Source organism: Leucoraja erinacea, chromosome 2, assembly GCF_028641065.1.
Source record: "Leucoraja erinacea ecotype New England chromosome 2, Leri_hhj_1, whole genome shotgun sequence".
NCBI classification, from domain to species: domain Eukaryota; kingdom Metazoa; phylum Chordata; class Chondrichthyes; order Rajiformes; family Rajidae; genus Leucoraja; species Leucoraja erinaceus.
The window spans coordinates 136096711-136115414 of NC_073378.1; the positions used below are offsets into that span (position 1 = coordinate 136096711).

The window sequence follows — 18704 nt, forward strand, 5'->3', positions numbered from 1 at the left end:
GAGCCAGGCTGACAGGGCGGGCGGGGAGGGACCCCAGCCCCATACATAACCCCACACTCGGCCCAAGCGCAAACATCTCTCACTCAGGTGAGTGGGGCCATTGCTGTGGCCATTCTGCATACTGTCTCAGTGGACCACTGCCACACAAAAATGATGGAGTTACTCAGCGGGATCTCTGGAGAGAAGGGTCTCGACCAGAAACCTCACCCATTCCTTCACTCCAGAGATCCAGAGATCCTGCCGAGTTACTCTAGCATTTTGTGCCTATCTTCGGTTTAAACCAGCATCTGCAGCTTCTTCCGACACTGCAATTAGGTATGTTACAAAACCTACCTGAATCGTGGCTGAGCATCTGCCCCACCCCTTGTGTGTGATTTTGGAGCTGTTTAGAGGGGGCGGGTTTAAAACCCGATTTTTACTAGGCTGTTCCAATCGCAGATGTTCAGCCTAGTAAATCATTAACGGAAAATCGCTGCAAGACCCGGTCCCAAAAGCTATTATTAGTTTTATAGGCCTCGAATAGTAGATATAATAAATTTAAAAGCTCTCGTTCAGTTCGCAAGCTTTCGCAGCCCCAAGGTTTTATAAAGCAAACAATTAAAGGTATGTACCTTATTTTTACATTAAATGGGGCATGTATATAACCCTATAATTATAATTATCTATAACGAATAGCTCATTTTGGGCTTTTTATATCCCGCAGTATTTTTCTCGGCATTTGAGGGCACTAATCTAGCGCGCTGTCAACATTCTAAACCTGCGCGTTCACAGAAACCCACTAGAAAACCGATTTAAATGGGCATTTATTTACAGCAATTGAACACTAAATTCCTTCCATTTGGCCTATAAATTAATGTAAATTAGATATAAAAATCATGTTATATTGTGAATTATTTGTGAATAATCTTTGGACACTTAGGCTATTTAAAAATGTTAATCTTTCCTTAAGAAATGGGCTATTGACAATCCAAGATCACAGCTTTTTTGTAATGTCCATTGAAAATCAATAGGGAACAAGATGCTAATTTCCGAGTATGAAAATGGTCATAGCTTTTTTAATACTTGAGATATGAAAGTGAATTAGGTGTCAAATTAAACTTATTGTTATGCTTTATCTGATGGGATAAATCGCAGACTTGATTTTTTAAATCTCAAAATTTTGTAACATTGCTACTGCACATACTGTATCTGAGATGCAAGTCGAACCGGTAGTAAAGAAATCAATCTCAATTCCAGCATTTATTTCAAGAGGGCTTGTATACAAAAACAGGGATGTAATGCTGAGGCTCTATAAGGTGCAGGTAATGTTGCATATGGAATATTGTGAACAATTTTAGGCACCTTATCTGAGGAAGGATGTACTGGCTCTGGAGAGGGTCCAGAGGTGGTTGATAAGAATGATCCCAGGATTGAGTAGGTTAACCTATGATGATGAGCATTTGTCGGCTCAGGGCCTCTACTTGCTGGAGTTTAGAAGAATGAGGGGGGACCTCATTGAAACATACAGAACAGTGAAAGGCTTGGATAGAGTGGATGTGGAGAGGATGTTTCCACTAGTGAGATAGTCTATGACTAGAGGTCATAGCCTCAGAATTAAAGGACGTTCTTTTAGGAAGGAGATGAGGAGAAATTGCTTTAGTCAGAGGGTGGTGAATCGGTGGAATTCTTTGCCACAGAAGGCTGTGGAGGCAGTGGATATGTTTAAAGCAGTTAGATATATTTTTGATTAGTACAGGTGTGAGAAGTTATGGGGAGAAGGCAGGAGAATAGGGGTTGGAGGGAGAGATAGATCAGCCATGATTGAATGACAGAATAGACTTGATGGGCCGAATGGACTAATTCTACTCCTATCACTTATGACCTTATGAAGCCAGGAGACTCTGCGCACTGGTCCCAGAAGTGAATCTGTTATCATACATTACAATCGCTCCATTCTTTATTTCGACAGCATAATTTCTCTACACATAGAAATGATACAATTTATCCTGTATCTGTACACTGTGGATGGCTTGATTGTAATCAACTCCAGTATTTTTATAGACTGGATAGCACGCAACAAAAAGCTTCTCACTGCACCTCACTACATCTGATAATTATAAACTAAACTAAAGTAATAAAAGTACTATATAAATAAATACATTAATTTGTCTCGCTATAGATGCCCGAGTTGCCAAGTATTTACAACATTTTTTAAAATTGTATAACATTGTTTCTAAGATCTAAAAACATAATAATTGAAGTCCAATTGAATTCAAATGGAATTCAAATGAATTCAAATGATTCCTGGGATGTCAGGACTGTCTTATGAAGAAAGACTGGATAGACTTGGTTTATACTCTCTAGAATTTTGGAGATTGAGAGGGGATCTTATAGAAACTTACAAAATTCTTAAGGGGTTGGACAGGTTAGATGCAGGAAGATTGTTCCCGATGTTGGGGAAGTCCAGGACAAGGGGTCACAGCTTAAGGATGAGGGGGAAATCCTTTAAAACCGAAATGAGAAGAACTTTTTTCACACAGAGAGTGGTGAATCTCTGGAACTCTCTGCTGCAGAGGGTAATCGAGGCCAGTTCATTGGCTATATTTAAGAGGGAGTTAGATGTGGCCCTTGTGGCTAAGGGGATCAGAGGGTATGGAGAGAAGGCAGGTACGGGATACTGAGTTGGATGATCAGCCATGATCATATTGAATGGTGGTGCAGGCTCGAAGGGCCAAATGGCCTACTCCTGCACCTAATTTCTATGTTTCTATGTTTCTAAATCCATTGAAGTACTGTACTGGTCAAGCGACAAATAGTAAAAATGTTCAGGTCTGAATCGTTCATCAGAACTCGATGAAGTCCGAAAGGATGAAGGTTCTCAGACATGAAACGTGAACTGTTTCTCTTTCCACAGAGGCTGCGTGAACTGCTGAGAGTTTCCAGCACATTTTGTTTTATTCCAGACCTCATGGATCCGCTGATTTCGATTTTAATGATATTGCTCTAATAATCTGATGGCTCTTCACAAAATTGGAATAATATTTTACCAACTGTCTCATTCCTCATAATATTTAAATAATATATTCACGGTCTTTATTTTTGATATAGTAAGTTATGTTGATTAAGAATAGAAAGAAAGGTGACAATGATAACACAGTAGCCTTGCCGTTAAGTTACTAGCCTAAGACTTAAAGGCCTGATCGGTGGTGCAGCGGTAGAGTTGCTGCCATACAGCGCTTGCAGCGCCGGAGACCCGGGTTCCATCCCGACTAACGGGTGCTGTCTGTACGGAGTTTGTATGTTCTCCCCGTGACCGCATTTTCTCCGAGATCTTCCGTTTCTTACCACACTCCAAAAACATACAGGTATGTAGGATAATTGGCTTGGTGTATGTGTAAAATTGTCCCTAGTGTGTAGGATGGTGTTAATGTGTGCAGTGATCGATGGTCGATGTGAACTTGGTGGGTCGAAAGGCCTGTTTCCGTGCTGTATCTCTAAACTAAAGATCAAAACTAAATATATTTGTGGTTCAGTAGTGTTAGAGTACTTTTTTTTAACAAATTTGTTCATGGGATGAGGGTATCGTTGACAGTTCAAATATTTATGTTCCATCCACTCCCCCAGGCTGGGATGCAGTTACTCCAGCATTTTGTGTCTACCTTCGATTTAAACCAGCATCTGCAGTTCTTTCCCACATACATAGTTAAGAGTAAATGATATTGGTAGATTTGAAGTCACAATTAGACCAACCATTTAAAGATGGCATCTTTTCATCCCCAAATGGCCACCAGTGAACTGGGTGCATTGATATGACAATTCAGTGGTTTCATGTTTGGCGACATAGATAAAACTCCAGAGTTATTTAATCATTTATAGGTAGATTCTCCAGCTGCGAAGGTGGGGTGGGTGGGTGTGGGTGAGGGGGGGAGGGGGGGAGTCATTAGCTATGGACCAGGCCTTTAAGTCTTAATCTAGTAACTTAACTGCAAGACTACTGTGTTATCATTGTCACATTTCATTCTATTCTTAATCAAGATAACTTCCAATAACAAAAATGATGACCGTGAATGTTCAATAAATCCATCTTGTTATGTGAGCTCTTGGTATTTGGTTTGGAGGAAGTTCTGATTCATAGGTTTAAAGTGAAGGGGAAAAGATTTACTAGAAATCTGAGGGGTAATCTTTCACACAAAGGGTGGTCAGTGTATGGAATGAGCTGCCAGATAAGGTAATTGAGGCAGGGACTAACGCCACGTTTAAAAAACAATTAGGTACATGGATAGGACAGGTCCAGAGGGATATGGGCCAAATGCAGGCAGGTGGGACTAGTGTAGCTGGGGCATGTCAGGCAGAAGGGCCTTGCTCTATGACTCCATAAGGTAGAGAGGGCACAGAAAGCTCTCTGGGCTAACGTAATCAATGGATATGGGGAGAAATTATGGGGAGCGGGGTACTGATATTGGATGATCAACCACGATCATATTGAATGGCGGTGCTGGCTCGAAGGGCCAAATGGACTACTCCTGCATATATTTTCCATGTTTTTAAGACACAGAATGCTGGAGTAGCTCAGCATGTCAGGCTGGATGGGAGATGTTTTCAGGTAGAATCCTTCTTCAGACTGATTGCAGAGGGAGGGGGGAGAGGGAGGAAAGCTGGAAGATAGGCCAAGCCAAAGCCTTGCAGGTAATAGGCTATGGGGACACAGGGGAGTGGGGTATTGATTTAGGATGGACAATGTCATAGAGTCTCGAAAAGACAGCACGGGGTTTTAAACAAAGAATGCTGGAGTAGCTGAGTTGTGAATGGTGAAGAATCTAGAAGAAGGAATAAAGGGAGGAAAGCTGGTAGGCCAAGCCAAAGCCTTGGGTATGTGGTATGGCCTGACACAGGTGAGGTGATATAGGTGTGAAAAGACAGATGGGGCAAACATGGGGTTGAGGGGTGAAGCTAGAAGAAGGAATAAAGGTGGTAAGGGATGTGGTATGGGTGATATAGGTGTGAGTCCAGATGGGGCACATGGGGTGAGGGGGAAAGAAAGAGGGGGGGGGGGGAAGAGAGAAGTGGGGATGGGGGGGTTATGTCTTCTTCTAAAATTTGGAGAATTTAATGTTCATACCGTTGTGTTGTAAGCAAACCCAAGCAAAATATGAGGTGTTGTTCCTCCAGTGGGTCTTATTCTGGCAGTAGAGGAGGCCCAGGACAGAAAGGTTAATTTGGAAATGGGAAGGGGAGTTAAAATGGTTAGCAACCTGGAGATCCTGCAGGAAAGATTCACAAGGATATTTTCTGTACTGGAGACATTGAGTTGTGAGGAAAAATTGGATAGACTGGAGCAAAGAGGCTGAGGGGTGACCATAAAGTTTATGAAATTATAAGGGCCTTCAATAGGTCAGATAGTCACAATCTTAGGTTTAAGATGTGGGGGAATTGATTTTCAAGGAATCTGAGGGGCAGGTTTTTATTCCATTGAGAATATAATATCTCTATGGAAAGAACTGCCAGAGGAAGTGGTTGAGATGGGTACACTTACAATGTTTTGAAGACATTTGGGCAACTATATAGACAGGAAAGGTTTATGGAGTTATGGATCAAATGCATGCAAATGGGATTGGTTCAGATAGGCATCTTGGTCGGGCATGTACAAGTTGGGCTGAAGGGCCTTGCTTCCATTCTGTTTAGCTATGAATCTAGTTCAATACCTCTTCTGTTTGAATAGGGTCCTGAAATAATCTTTTTGAAATGAACGAACGAAGAGGTAGTGGAGGAGAACAAATCCCTTTCTTCGGAAAATAGTAGTGCCGTAACATCGAGCAGCATTCGTAAAAAGCGAGCAGCAACAACAACAAAGGTAAAAAGCCCACATGCATCCAATGAAGTTCATAGCAGAACAAAATCATTATTCTGGGTGGCACAGTGGTGCAACTGGTAGAGCTGCTACATCAGCAGCAGCAGCAGCAGCAGCCCTGGTATTCTATGCAGGCCGCTTCCATCTGCTCCCACATGGTATGGGTCTGTGACCGTGGAAACTCCTTGCTTTCCCTTGGCCTGCACCGCCCATTCAATTTGGCTGTTCTGCTCAGTATCCCGTACCTCCTTCAAAGATGTGATGGGTTTGGTAGGTTAACTATCCAAATATGCCAATGAATGGCATCCCTCTGTGGCAGAGAGTATTGTTGGTGAGTGGTAGAATATGGGAGGAGGGATGGGGGGAGGGGTGGGAGGGAAGAGAGTGTGTGGGGAATAAAACAGGATTGGCATAGGATTAGTACGAATGGATGCTTGATAGGTCTAAGATGACTCCCCTTCTGAACTAACGGATTAGCCCGAGTTTCAGTATCATCTTTCAGAACCTGAAGTACTTCCCACAACAATTTCTAATCACTGTTTGGAAGCACTTCAACTTTGTGAATAGTTTAGCTTGTTGACTTCATTGTTGTAAAACAGCTATCAGTTAATTCTGAAGAAGACAGAGTGTTGGAGTAGCTCAGCAAGTCAGGCAGCATCTCAGCAGAATGCTTGAATCTGTCTGAAGATGGGTCTGACCCAAAAGGGCACCTATCCATGTTCTGCTGAAATGTAGTCAGGGAATTGCAGATGCTGTTTTACACAAAAGGACACAAAGTGCTGGAGTAACTCATCGGGTTAGGCAGCATCTTTGGAGAACCTGGACAGATGACATTTCGGGTTGGGACCTTCCATCAAATTCAAGTATTTGCCTGACCCGTTGAGCTACTCCAGAACACTGTGTCTTTTGTAAACCAGCATCTGCAGTTTCTTATTTCTGCAGTTCATTCTAAAGATTGCTTTCAAGCCATTACTTAATGATCAAAAACATTTATTTTCATGCCAGTTAGTTTACTTTGTTTTCTGTCAGGATGTCTGCCTGCAATACAAAGATGACGCCGACTGGATTAGCTCTTCCGAGCCATTTATGTACAGACACCGACCAACATCAGAAAGAACACAGGTAAAGGATATCAACTCAATCCAGTCAATCAAGCTCTTTATCATTTGTTAAGCGTGTAAAATTTGGCTGAACATCAACCATAAAGATGAAATGCAAAGGGTAATATTTGCTCAAACAGTTGTTTTGCCTCAAGAAGCAGACCAACACCAACTCATTATTTTCCTATTCCCATTTGTGCACAGCTACTCACGAAAGCTCAGTCATTATTGACATCATAGATAGTCAATGCGACACCATTTTGCCAACTCTCACCAACTTCTGCAAGAGCACCATAGAGAGCATTTTATCAGGATGCATCACAGCTTGGTTTGGGAACAGCTCCATCCAAGACCGCAAGATATTGCAGCATTTTGTGGACGCAGCCCAGACCGTCACACAAACCAACCTCACTTCCATTGACTCCTCATGCTGCCTCGGCAAGGCCAGCCGCATTAACAAGGATGAGTCGCACCCTAGCTAATCCCTCTTCTCCCCTCTCCCATTGGGCATAAGGTATAGAAGTATGAAAACGCATGCCTTCAGATTCAGGGACGGTTTCTTCCCAGCTGTTATCAGGCAACTGAATCATCCTACCACAACCAGAGAGCAGCGCTGAACTACTATCTACCTCATTGGTGACCCTCAGACTATCTTTGTTCGGACTTTACTGGCTTTATCTTGCATGAAACGTTATTAGCTTATCATGTATCTGTACACTGCAAAGAGCTTGATGGTAAAGTAAAGTAAAGGAAGTAAAGTATCCTTTATTTTCAGTCTGAACAAAATTTTGTGCCTTGCATAAATAAAATAAATAAATAACATAGAATAAAATAACAAAACACACAATGAACACAGATTTAACATCCACCACATTGAGTCCACCATATCCTCCTCACTGTGATGGGAGGCAAAAGTCTTAAGTCCTTGTCTCTTCCCTCTTTGTTCTCCCTCTGCGTTGAGGCGATCCAGGCTTCTGATGTTGCGACCCCGCTGGGTGATGGTAAGTATGTCCCGCGGCTGAATCCGAACTCCGCGAACGGGCCGGTTCAAACTCCACGGCCCGGGGCGGTCGAAGCTGCCGAAGCTGCTATATTGATGATGTATTGTCTTTCTGCTGACTGGTTAGTGCATAACAAAAGCTTTTCACTGTACCTTGGTACAAGTGACAGTAAACTAAACTGAACTGAACTTATTTTATTGTTAGTCATTGGAGCTATTGATTGATTACAATTTGTGGATGACCCAATAATTGGCTCTGGTATCATTTTCCTTATTGCCCTGAGAACCTCCAACTATTCCTTGTCGCAAACTGTCCTGTCATCATTCTTTTCATTTTCAAATGTTTTCCTGCCACATACTCCTTCATTGTTAATGGTCAATCTGGAATACATTAGATAAAAAATTGTATGAATTGGATTCAAGAAGGAAATCTAATCTTCAAAAAAAATAAATTAGATTAAAGCTGCACAGTGGCGCTGTGGTAAAGTTGTTGCCTTGCAGCGCCAGAGACCTGAATTCGACCCTGACCCTGAGTGCTGTCTGGACATAGTTTGTACATTCTCTCTGTGACCGTGTGGGTTTTCTCCGGGTGCTCCGGTTTCCTCCCAGACTCCAAACGAACTGCAGGTTTGTAGGTGAATTGGCTTTGATAACATTGTAAATTGTCCCTAGTGTGTAGGAAAGCGCGTGTGTGTGGGGATCGCTGGTCGGCGCGGACATGGTGGGCCTGCTTCCACGCTGTATCTCTAAAGTCTAAAGATATATGCATGATAAATAAATAGTTTCAAGGGCTGTGGGGTCTGCCAATGTACATCATTAAACTGATTATTACCTTTTAGGATATATCTCACTTATTGGCAAAGATTTTCAAGGAAGTTTATACCGGAGAGGTGATTGGAGAGGATGTGATCAATAATCTTATGAAATCACAAGGTGGAGACAATGAATACCATGAGAAATTTGTGCAGCAGCTCCAAGAGGTATGGGCTCCCTTTTCTACTCATTCCTTTCATTGATTTGGAGAGTCAACAGATCTCAGAGACATAGATTGTACTATTCACTGTTCTAGGTGTCAACTGCTCTACATCAGTGAGACCAAGCGCAGGCTGTCTCCGCCTCCCCCCCCCCCTCCTCCCCCATATCCTTCACTCCAGTAGAAACAATCCCAGCCTTATCAATCTCATTGGTATATGCTTAATTTTGTTCGTGAATGATTGTCTTTAATGCAATCTGTGTGAAGAAGGGTCCCGAAGCAAAACACCATCTTTCCACTCCCTCCAATTATTTGTATTTTGCTCAAAATTCTAGCATCATCAGTTCCTTGTGTCTCCGAACGATCGTCTTTGCAAGTTGAAAATTAGAAGTCATGTCTTCCTTTTATTTTTTGAAGTTTTCCTTTTGGTCTCTGTTGCACATCTGTTGAAACTGTAAGGGAATCAATTCCATGTTGTACCTTAAACTCAATGGAAATTAAGCCGGTAGATTGCCTGTCGTAACAAGAAACTGCAGATAGATACAAAGTGCTTGAGTGACTCAGTGGGTCAGGCAGCATCTCTGGAGAAAAGGAATGGGTGACGTTTCGGATTGAGACCCCTCTTCAGATTCTGAAAAGGGTCTTGACCCAAAATGTCATCTATTCCTTTTTTCCAGAGATGCTGCCTGACCCGCTGAGTTACTGCAGCATTTTGTGTTTATCTTTGGTGTAAAATGGCATTTGCAATTCCTTCCTATACAAGGAGCAGCTGAAGATGTCAAATTCCACAATGTTAGCTAGGAAATTTAAATTCTGTTGTTAAAAAAAATGGAAGCATATACGATAGTGGCGTTTAAGTGGCTTTTAGATAGGAACATGGATATGCCAGGAATGGAAGCATATGGAGCATGTGCATGCAGAGGAGATTAGTTGAAACAAAACATTGAGTACTGGAGGAACTCAGCGGGTCAGGCTGCAACTGTGGAGGAAATGAACAGATGACATTTTGGATCAGGTCTCTTCTTCAGACTCTGAGTCTAAAGAAGGGCACTGATCCAAAACATAATTGATCTAGTCTGAAGAAGGATCCCTACCTAAAACATCACCTGTCCATTCCCTCCACAGATGCTGCCTGACCCACTAAGTTACACCAGCACTTTGTGTTTTGCTCAAGATTACAGCTTCTGTAGTATCTTGTGTTTCCGTCAGGGGTTAGTTTAATTTGGCATCAGGATCAGCCAGACATTATGGGCCGAAAGGCTTGCTCCTTCCTGCCTGCGCTGTACTGCTCTATGTTTAAATACATTAGACGCCGTAATGGTGAATACAAAACCACTGGATTATCATTAAAACACAATTGTTTCACTATTGTCCTTCAGGGAAAGAAATTTGCAACTTTTATCTGATCTGGCCTTCAGAGCCACACAAAAGTGGTTGACTCATAATTGCCCACAAAACCACACAGTTCAAAGGCATTTAATCATGTGATACCTTGCCAGTGATATCTGTATCCAGTGAAAGTACAGGAAAGGTGACCCACATTAGTTATGGAGTATTAATTCTTGTGGTCATTGAGGGGTGATCTTATAGAGGTATACAAAATCATGAGAGGAATAGATCGGGTAGAAGCACAGACTCTCTTGCCCAGAGTAGGGCAACCAGAGGACATAGGTTTAAGGCGAGGGGGGAAAGAAGGGAATCGGAGAGGTAACTTTTTTACTCAAAGAGTGGTGGGTGTATGGAATGGGCTGCAGGAGGATGTAGTTGTAGCTCGGACTATCGCAACGTTAGCCACAGTTGGACAGGTACATGGATAGGTAGGACTGGTTTAGAGGGTTATGGGCCAAACACAGGCAGGTGAGACTAGTGTAGATGGGGTATGTTGGTTGGTGTGGGCAAGTTGGGCCGAAGGACCTGTTTCCACGCTGTTTGACTATGACTCTATGATTAGATTCATGAAGAGTATGACAGGCGAATCGCAGAGGCCGACACAATTGAAAAGCACATCATCCAGGCCCGAGCACGAGCTGCAGCAGCGGAGGAGAAGGCTCTGAATAAAGAAAGGGAGGCGAGCGGAGGTAGCTTTGACAGCCTGGACCTACCTTCAGGTAACGCTTGCCTGGTCGCATAATGTCAACAGTGAGTAGAAAGAAATAACACACAGTACAGTACAACCGGGGGCGGCACAGTGGTACAGCAGCCCTCACACCAACTGAGATCCAAGTTCGATCCTGACCTCAGGTGCTGTCTGTGTGGAGTTTGCACATTCTCCCTGTGACTCTGTGTGGGGTGTTCTCCAGGTGCTTCGGTTTCCTCCCACATCCCAAAGACGTAGGTTGTCGAAACAAGGAATTGCAGATGCTGGTTTTCAAAAAAGGACACAAAGTATTGGAGTAACCCAGCGGGGTGAGGCAGCATATCTGGAGAAGGTGGATAGATGACATTTCGGGTCGGGACTCTTCTTCAGACTGAGCCGCAGCCTCTTGCGAAACTGAGAAACATGATAGTGGTGTAGCAACAGATATCTATCGGCATGGAATTGATTGATTGATTGAATGGCTGATTGGTTGATTGATTGATTGGTTGTTTGATTGATCGCTTGATTGCTCGATTGATTGATTGATTGGTCGATTGATTGATCGCTTGATTGATTGATTGATTGGTCGCGCTTGATTGATTGATTGATTGATTGCTTGATTGATCGCTTGATTGGACGCTTGATTGATTGATTGATTGATTGATTGATTGATTGATTGATTGATTGATTGATTGATTGGCCGCTTGATTTATCGCTTGATTTATCGCTTGATTGGTCGCTTGATTGATCGCTTGATTGATTGATTGATTGCTTGATTGATTGATTGATTGATTGATTGATTGATTGATTGATTGATTGATTTGCTTGATTGATCGCTTGATTGATCGCTTGATTGATTTGATTGATTTGATTGATCGCTTGATTGATTGATTGATTGATTGATTGATCGATTGATTGATCGATTGATTGATTGATTGATTGATTGATTGATTGATTGATTGATTGATTGATTGATTGATTGCTTGATTGATTGATTGGTTGCTTGATTGATTGCTTGATTGATTGATTGCTTGATTGATTGATTGATTGATTGATTGATTGATTGATTGATTGATTGATTGATTGATTGATTGCTTGATTGGTAGCTTGATTGATCTCTTGATTGATTGATTGATTGGTCTATCGCTTGATTGATTGATTGATTGATTGATTGGTCGCTTGATTGATTGATTGGTTGATTGATTGGTCGATTGATTGATTGATTGATCAATTGATTGGTCGCTTGATTGATTGATTGATTGGTTGCTTGATTGATCGCTTGATTGATTGATTGATTGGTCGCTTGATTGATCGCTTGATTGATTGATTGATTGATTGGTCGCTTGATTGATCGCTTGATTGATTGATTTGTTGATTGATTGATTGACCGATCGATCAAGGAAACAGGCCCTTCTGCTTTTGGAGTCGGTTACCCGTTCACACTGGTTCTAAGTTATCACACTTTCCCATCCACTCAATTAATAGTAAACCAAGTGAAATTGAGTGCAAATTCTACAACCACTAATTTCCATCCTGCACTCAAATTCACTTGCACCATCTCCGACATCTCACTACCATTTCTTGATCTCCATCACATGAGACGATCAACTGACATATTTTATAAACCCACTGCCTCCCATAACTATCTAGACTACACTTCTTCCCACCTTGCCTCATGTAAAGATTCTATTCCAATAGACAATAGGCAATAGGTGCAGGAGTAGGTCATTCGGCCCTTCGAGCCAGCACCGCCATTCAATGTGATCATGGCTGGTCATCCCCAATCACTACCCCGTTCCTGCCTTCTCCCCATATCCCCTGACCGCTATTTTTAAGAGCCCTATCTAGCTCTCTCTTGAAAGCATCCCTACTCCCAATTCTTTCATCTACGCCACATCTTTGACCAGTCTTAATTTTATCTCTGTTTGCTTTATTGCTACCTTCTCTAAACTAACAATGACCTATCCTACATTTTCCTTGATCTCCATTCCCTCTGTCCTTACATTCCCTCATCTATACACTTCCTTTGAATTTCACTGTACCTTAATTGGTACATGTGACAATATTACTGATCTTGAAACCTCAAAACCTTCCTTATCTGTGCACCCCCCTCCCACACCCCTGACATCAGTCTGAAGAAGTGTCTCGGCCTTCTCTCCAGAGATGCTGCTGATCCCGTTAAATTTACAAAGGCCAATTAACATACAAACCTGGACGTCTCCAGGATGTGGGAGGAAACCGGAGCAGCCAAAGTCACAGGGAGAATGTACAAACTCCGTGCAGACAACACGCCAGGTCAGGATCAAACCTGTCTCTCTGGTGCTGTAGGACAGCAGCCACCAGCTGTGTCACTGATGTATTGTATTATAATATGTGGGAAGTGGGCGGCATGGCATTCGTGTCAACCATGATGTACCTGTGCCTGCACATGAACCATGTTTAACCATTCCTTCCCTGCTCAGGGATCAGTCTAAATGCATCTTAAACATTGTTTCTTCCATCTTCCCCGGCAGTTTGTTCCGGGCATCCCCCACTCTCTGTATAGACAATATAATTCCCTCATAAATCTCCTTTAAACTTTCCCCCTCTCACCTGAAAGTTATAGAAACATAGAAAACAGGCCCAGGAGGAGGCCATTCGCACCTTTGAGCCAGCACCGCCATTCATTGTGATCATGGCTGATCGCCCCCAATCAATAACCCGTGCCTGCCTTCTCCCCATATCCCTTGATTCCACTAGCCCCTAGAGCTCTATCTAACTCTCTCTTAAATCCATCCACTGCCCTCTGTGGCAAGGAATTCCACAAATTCACAACTCTCAGGGTGAAAACATTTTTTCTCATCTTGTGCCCTCTGGTATTTGAGATTTCCACCCTGGGATAAAGACTCTGACTGACCATAATTTTATATATCTCTATCAGGTCACCCATCCCTCAGCCTCTGAAGCTTCAGAGAAAACAATCCCAGTTTGTTCAACCAACCTTTTAATTTCCAAAAATAAAAAATAAAAATCAACTAATATGCTACCTGTCGGTGTTTTAACAGAATGCACAGCTTTATAATGTAGTCTTGTTTTACTGAGCTGTGTTCTAATTGAGAAGTGGTTACATTGGCATGTTATCAAAGTCAATAACTAAATTGCTGCTGGCAGGAGTCCAGCTGGTTATTGATCTTCAATTGCAAGAGAAACCATGACGGTTTGATATGGATGACAGAAGCTGAAATCTTTCGACTGTAACTAAAAAAAGGTGGCATGGAGTATACAACGTACAATTCTTTTAGGTGGCATGGTGGCACAGCGGTAGAGTTGCTGCCTTACTACTCCAGAGACCTGGGTTTGATGCTGACCACTGGTGCTGCCTGCACGGAGTTTGTATCTTCCCCCTTTGTCCCACACGGGTTTTCTCCAGGAGCTCCGGTTTCCTCCCACTCTCCAAAGATGCCCAGTGTTGTACGCTAATTGGCTTGGTATAATTGTAAAATTGTCCCTAGTATATGTAGGTTTACTTTAGTTTAGTTTAAAGATACAGCGCAGAAACAGGCCCTTCGGCCCACCGAGTCCGCACCAACAAGCCAACCCCACACACCAACACGATCCTACACACACTACGGACAATTTTTACATTTACACCAAGCCAATTAACCTACAAACCTGTACGTCTTTGGAGTGTGAGAGAAAACCGAAGATCTCTGAGAAAGCTCATGCAGGTCACGGGGAGAACGTACAAACACCATCCGTAAACGGGATGAAACCCAGGTCTCTGACGCTGTAAGGGCTGTAAGGCAGCACTGCGCCACCGTGCCGCAGTAGAATTTGTGTTAATGTACGCGGATCGCTGGTTGGTGCGGACCCGGTGGGTCGAAGGCATGTTTCCGCGCTGTATCTCAAAACCAAACTAAACTAAATAGGGACCAGTCGCTTCCTGGTTTAGATAGTTTAGAGATACAGTGTGGATACAGTGGTGGCCCTTCGGCCCATCGAGTCCACGGTCACCATCGATCACCCATTCACACTACTTCTACTGTCATCCATTCACTATATATTAGGGACGATTTACAGAGATCAATTAACCTAGAAACCCGCACGTCTTTGGGATGTGGGTGGAAACTGGAGCACCCGGAGAAAACCCACGCAATCGCCTGTTTGGCTTGTTGTGACTTCCTGTCGACAAGGAACTTCTGAATGCCATTTTCCTTCTCCTACTAACTTGCACAAGTAATGGGAGATGTTTTGAGAGAAAACTCACAAATATCCTCTCTGATCCCACACAGCACAATATCACGGTAAATGAGCAGAACAGCTATAATATAGCCTTTGTGTTCAATTAAGTTAGTTACTGTGATTAAATTCTAGTTTCACGTACAAGAGGAAAGAGTGGGCTACGGGAGATAGCAGGGGAGTGGACACCTCCCCATCCACATCGGTGATGCTGAGGTTGTAATAATAATAATAATACATTTTATTTATGGGTGCCTTTCAAGAGTCTCAAGGACACCTTACAAAAATGTAGCAGGTAGAGGAAAAACATGTAAGGGGAATGAAATAAATAGTAGAGACATGATTAGTACACAAAGTAAATACAGAATTCAATACAAAACACAGTACGAGGCAATTAATGCACAGATGAAAAGGGAGGCACGTGGGGCTAAGGATAGGCAGAGGTGAAGAGATGGGTCTTGAGGCGGGACTGGAAGATGGTGAGGGACACGGAATTGCGGATCAGTTGGGGGAGGGAGCTCCAGAGCCTGGGAGCTGCCCTGTAGAAGGCTCTGTCCCCAAAACTGCGGAGGTTGGACTTGTGGATGGAGAGGAGACCGGCTGATGTGGATCTGAGGGACCGTGAGGGTTGGTAGGGGGAGAGGAGGTCAGTGAGATACGGGGAGGCCAGATGGTGGAGGGCTTTGTAGGTGAGGATCAGGATTTTGTAGGTGATCCGGTGGGAGTTAGATGTGGCCCTTGTGGCTAAGGGGATCAGGGGGTATGGAGAGAAGGCAGGTATGGGATACTGAGTTGGATGATCAGCCATGATCATATTGAATGGCGGTGCAGGCTCGAAGGGCCGAATGGCCTTCTCCTGCACCTAATTTCCATGTTTCTATGTTTCTATGAGATGGGAAGCCAGTGAATTGTTTGAGGACTGGAGTGATGTGATGCCAGGATTTGGTATGGGTGATGAGTCGGGCGGGTGCGTTCTGGACCAGTTGGAGTCGGTTGATGTAGGTGGAGCTGATGCCAAGGAGAAGTGAGTTGCAATAGTCCAGTCGGGAAGAGATGAAGGCATGGATGAGTCTTTCAGCAGCGGGCGGTGTGAGAGAGGGTCTGAGTTTGGCGATGTTGCGGAGATGAAAGAAGGAGGTTTTAATGACATGGCGGATGTGAGGCTCAAGGGAGAGGGTGGAATCAAAGATCATGCCAAGGTTGCGGGCCTGGGGAGATGGGGAGACAGTGGTGCCGTCGATGGTGAGAGTGGGGTTATTGATTTTGTTGAGTGTGGCTTTGGAGCCTATGAGGAGGAATTCTGTCATATCGCTGTTGAGTTTGAGGAAATTATGTTGCATCCATGTTTTTATAGCTGACAAACAGGAGTTGATATGGGAGCGGGGTGGGGGGGGGGGGGGTTGCCATTTGGTGCCAAGGTAGATCTGGGTGGCATCAGCGTAGCAGTGGAAGTCCGGATGGAAGTGGCGGAGTAGCTGACCAAGGGGGAGGATGTAGATGATGAAGAGGAGGGAGCCGAGTACGGAGCCTTGGGGAACGCCTTGAGTGACTGTGGCTGTAGCAGAGGTGTGGTTGTGGAGAGAGATGAAGTGGGATCTGTTGGAAAGGTAGGAACGGAGCCAGCTGAGTGCAGAGCCTTCAATGCCGAGGTCTTTGAGTCTGGTGAGCAGGATGTTATGGTTCACTGTATCGAAGGCTGCGCTCAGGTCGAGGAGGATGAGGATGTTGAGGTGAGGAGGTAATTGAGGACTTTGAGGAGAGCAGTTTCTGTGCTATGGAGGGGGCGAAAGCCGGATTGGAGGGGTTCAAGTAGGTTATACGCAAGGAGGTGGGAATTAAGTTGTGCCGCAACGATACGCTCCAGGGTTTTTGAAAGAAAGGGGAGGTTTGAGATTGGGCGGTAGTTAATGAGAGAGGAGGGGTCAAGACCAGATTTCTTTAAGATTGGTGTAACAGCAGCAGTTTTGAAAGCGGAGGGGACAATTCCTTGGGACAATGAGGAGTTGAAGAGATTAGTGAGGTAGGGGCAGAGAACAGGGAGGCAGGACTTCAACAGGGGAGTGGGGAGAGGGTCGAGGGGGCAGGTAGTGAGTTTGGAAGAGCTGATGAGTTTGGAGATTTCAATAGGGGTGACCAGGTCAAACTGGGAGAGGAAGCAGTGTGGAGGAGGGGTAAGGAGGTCAGTGGAGATGTTGAAAGGAGGGGCCTTGGTAGGTGGTGGAGTAGATGCTGGGGAGTCGGGTACAGGGGATAAAGATTGATAGATGGTGCTGATTTTATCAGCGAAAAAGTGGAGGAATGAGTTGCAGAGATCCGGAGTAGAGGAAGGGATAGTGTTGGCTCGAGGCTTGAGGAGGTTGCCCACTGTGGAGAAGAGGATTCTGTGGTTTAGGCAGGGATCGGTGAATATGGAGGAGAGGTAGGCAGATTTTGCAGCAATGAGGGCATCTTTGTAGTCAGTGAGGTGGAGTTTGTAAGCTTCAAGGTGGACTGTGAGAGATGATTTATTTGTGAGTCGTTCGAGATGGCGACCAGTCTGTTTCAGTTTACGAAGTGCAGGTGTGTACCAGGGTGAAGATGTGTTGAAAGTTACGGTTCTTGTTTTGAGGGGGGCCAGTGTGTTGAGGGAGGTAGACAAGGTGGAGTTGAGATGGTTTGTGAGATCATCAGGTGAGATGGGGGTTGAGTCCAGGGGGAGAGTGGTGGAGAGCAGGTCAGAGAGATGGTGGGGATCAATGGATTTTAGATTACGGAAGGTGATTTCTCGGAGGAAGCGGGGGCGAGGTGTCGGAGAAGGGATGGTGAACCGTATAAGCTTATGATCAGAGAGGGGGAAGAGGCAAGGATGGAGGTCGAGTACCGGTTGATTTGTGGAGCAGACCAGGTCAAGGATGTGACCTTTGTCATGGGTGGGAAAGGTGACGTGCTGAGTGAGAGAGAAGTTGTCCAGTAAAAAGGCGAATTCAGATGCGAGCTTGCAGGTGGGGGAGTCCATGTGAATATTTAAGTCACCAAGTAGCAGCAGACGTGGGGAGAGGGATGAGGCAAGTGTGAGGAGTTCAGTGAAGTCAGATAGGAAGGAGGGGTTTGGTTTAGGTGGCCGGTAAATGAGGATGACTGTCATGGAGGAAAGGGCTTTGAAGGCGAGGAATTCAAATGATGCTACTGGGGGGAAGGTGAGTTCAGTGATACGAAAATTCTGGTTGAAAATAACAGCGAGGCCACCTCCATGGCGGGAGGGGCGGGGCTTGGAAATGTAATTAAATCCAGGTGGGGATGTTTGATTGAGGGAGAAGAAGACATTGGGTTGTTGCCAGGTCTCAGTGAGCAGAAGGAAGTCCAGAGTGTTGTCAAGGATTAGTTCATGGAGGGCAAGGGCTTTGTTGTTGAGCGACCTGGTGTTGAGGAGGGCAAAGTTGGTATTATGAGAGGGTGGAGGGATGGGGGCAGGCTGGAGAGATCTGAGATTGTCCCGGTTGACAGTGCGTGCGGTCAGCTGGGATGGGGGG

At 44.3% G+C, this 18704-nt stretch overlaps 1 protein-coding gene across 1 annotated transcript in view; it reads left to right on the forward strand.

Annotated features, from left to right (window-relative positions):
* Nucleotides 1–4910: 4910 nt before the first annotated feature.
* dlec1 (DLEC1 cilia and flagella associated protein) overlaps nucleotides 4911–18704 on the forward strand; it is a 149512-nt gene continuing 135718 nt past the window's right edge. Inside the window, exons 1-5 of the mRNA XM_055650137.1 lie at nucleotides 4911–4950; nucleotides 5736–5830; nucleotides 6857–6949; nucleotides 8767–8907; nucleotides 10852–11022. Of these exons, the coding sequence (XP_055506112.1) occupies nucleotides 4911–4950; nucleotides 5736–5830; nucleotides 6857–6949; nucleotides 8767–8907; nucleotides 10852–11022 (540 nt within the window). The remainder of the gene's footprint in view (nucleotides 4951–5735; nucleotides 5831–6856; nucleotides 6950–8766; nucleotides 8908–10851; nucleotides 11023–18704) is intronic.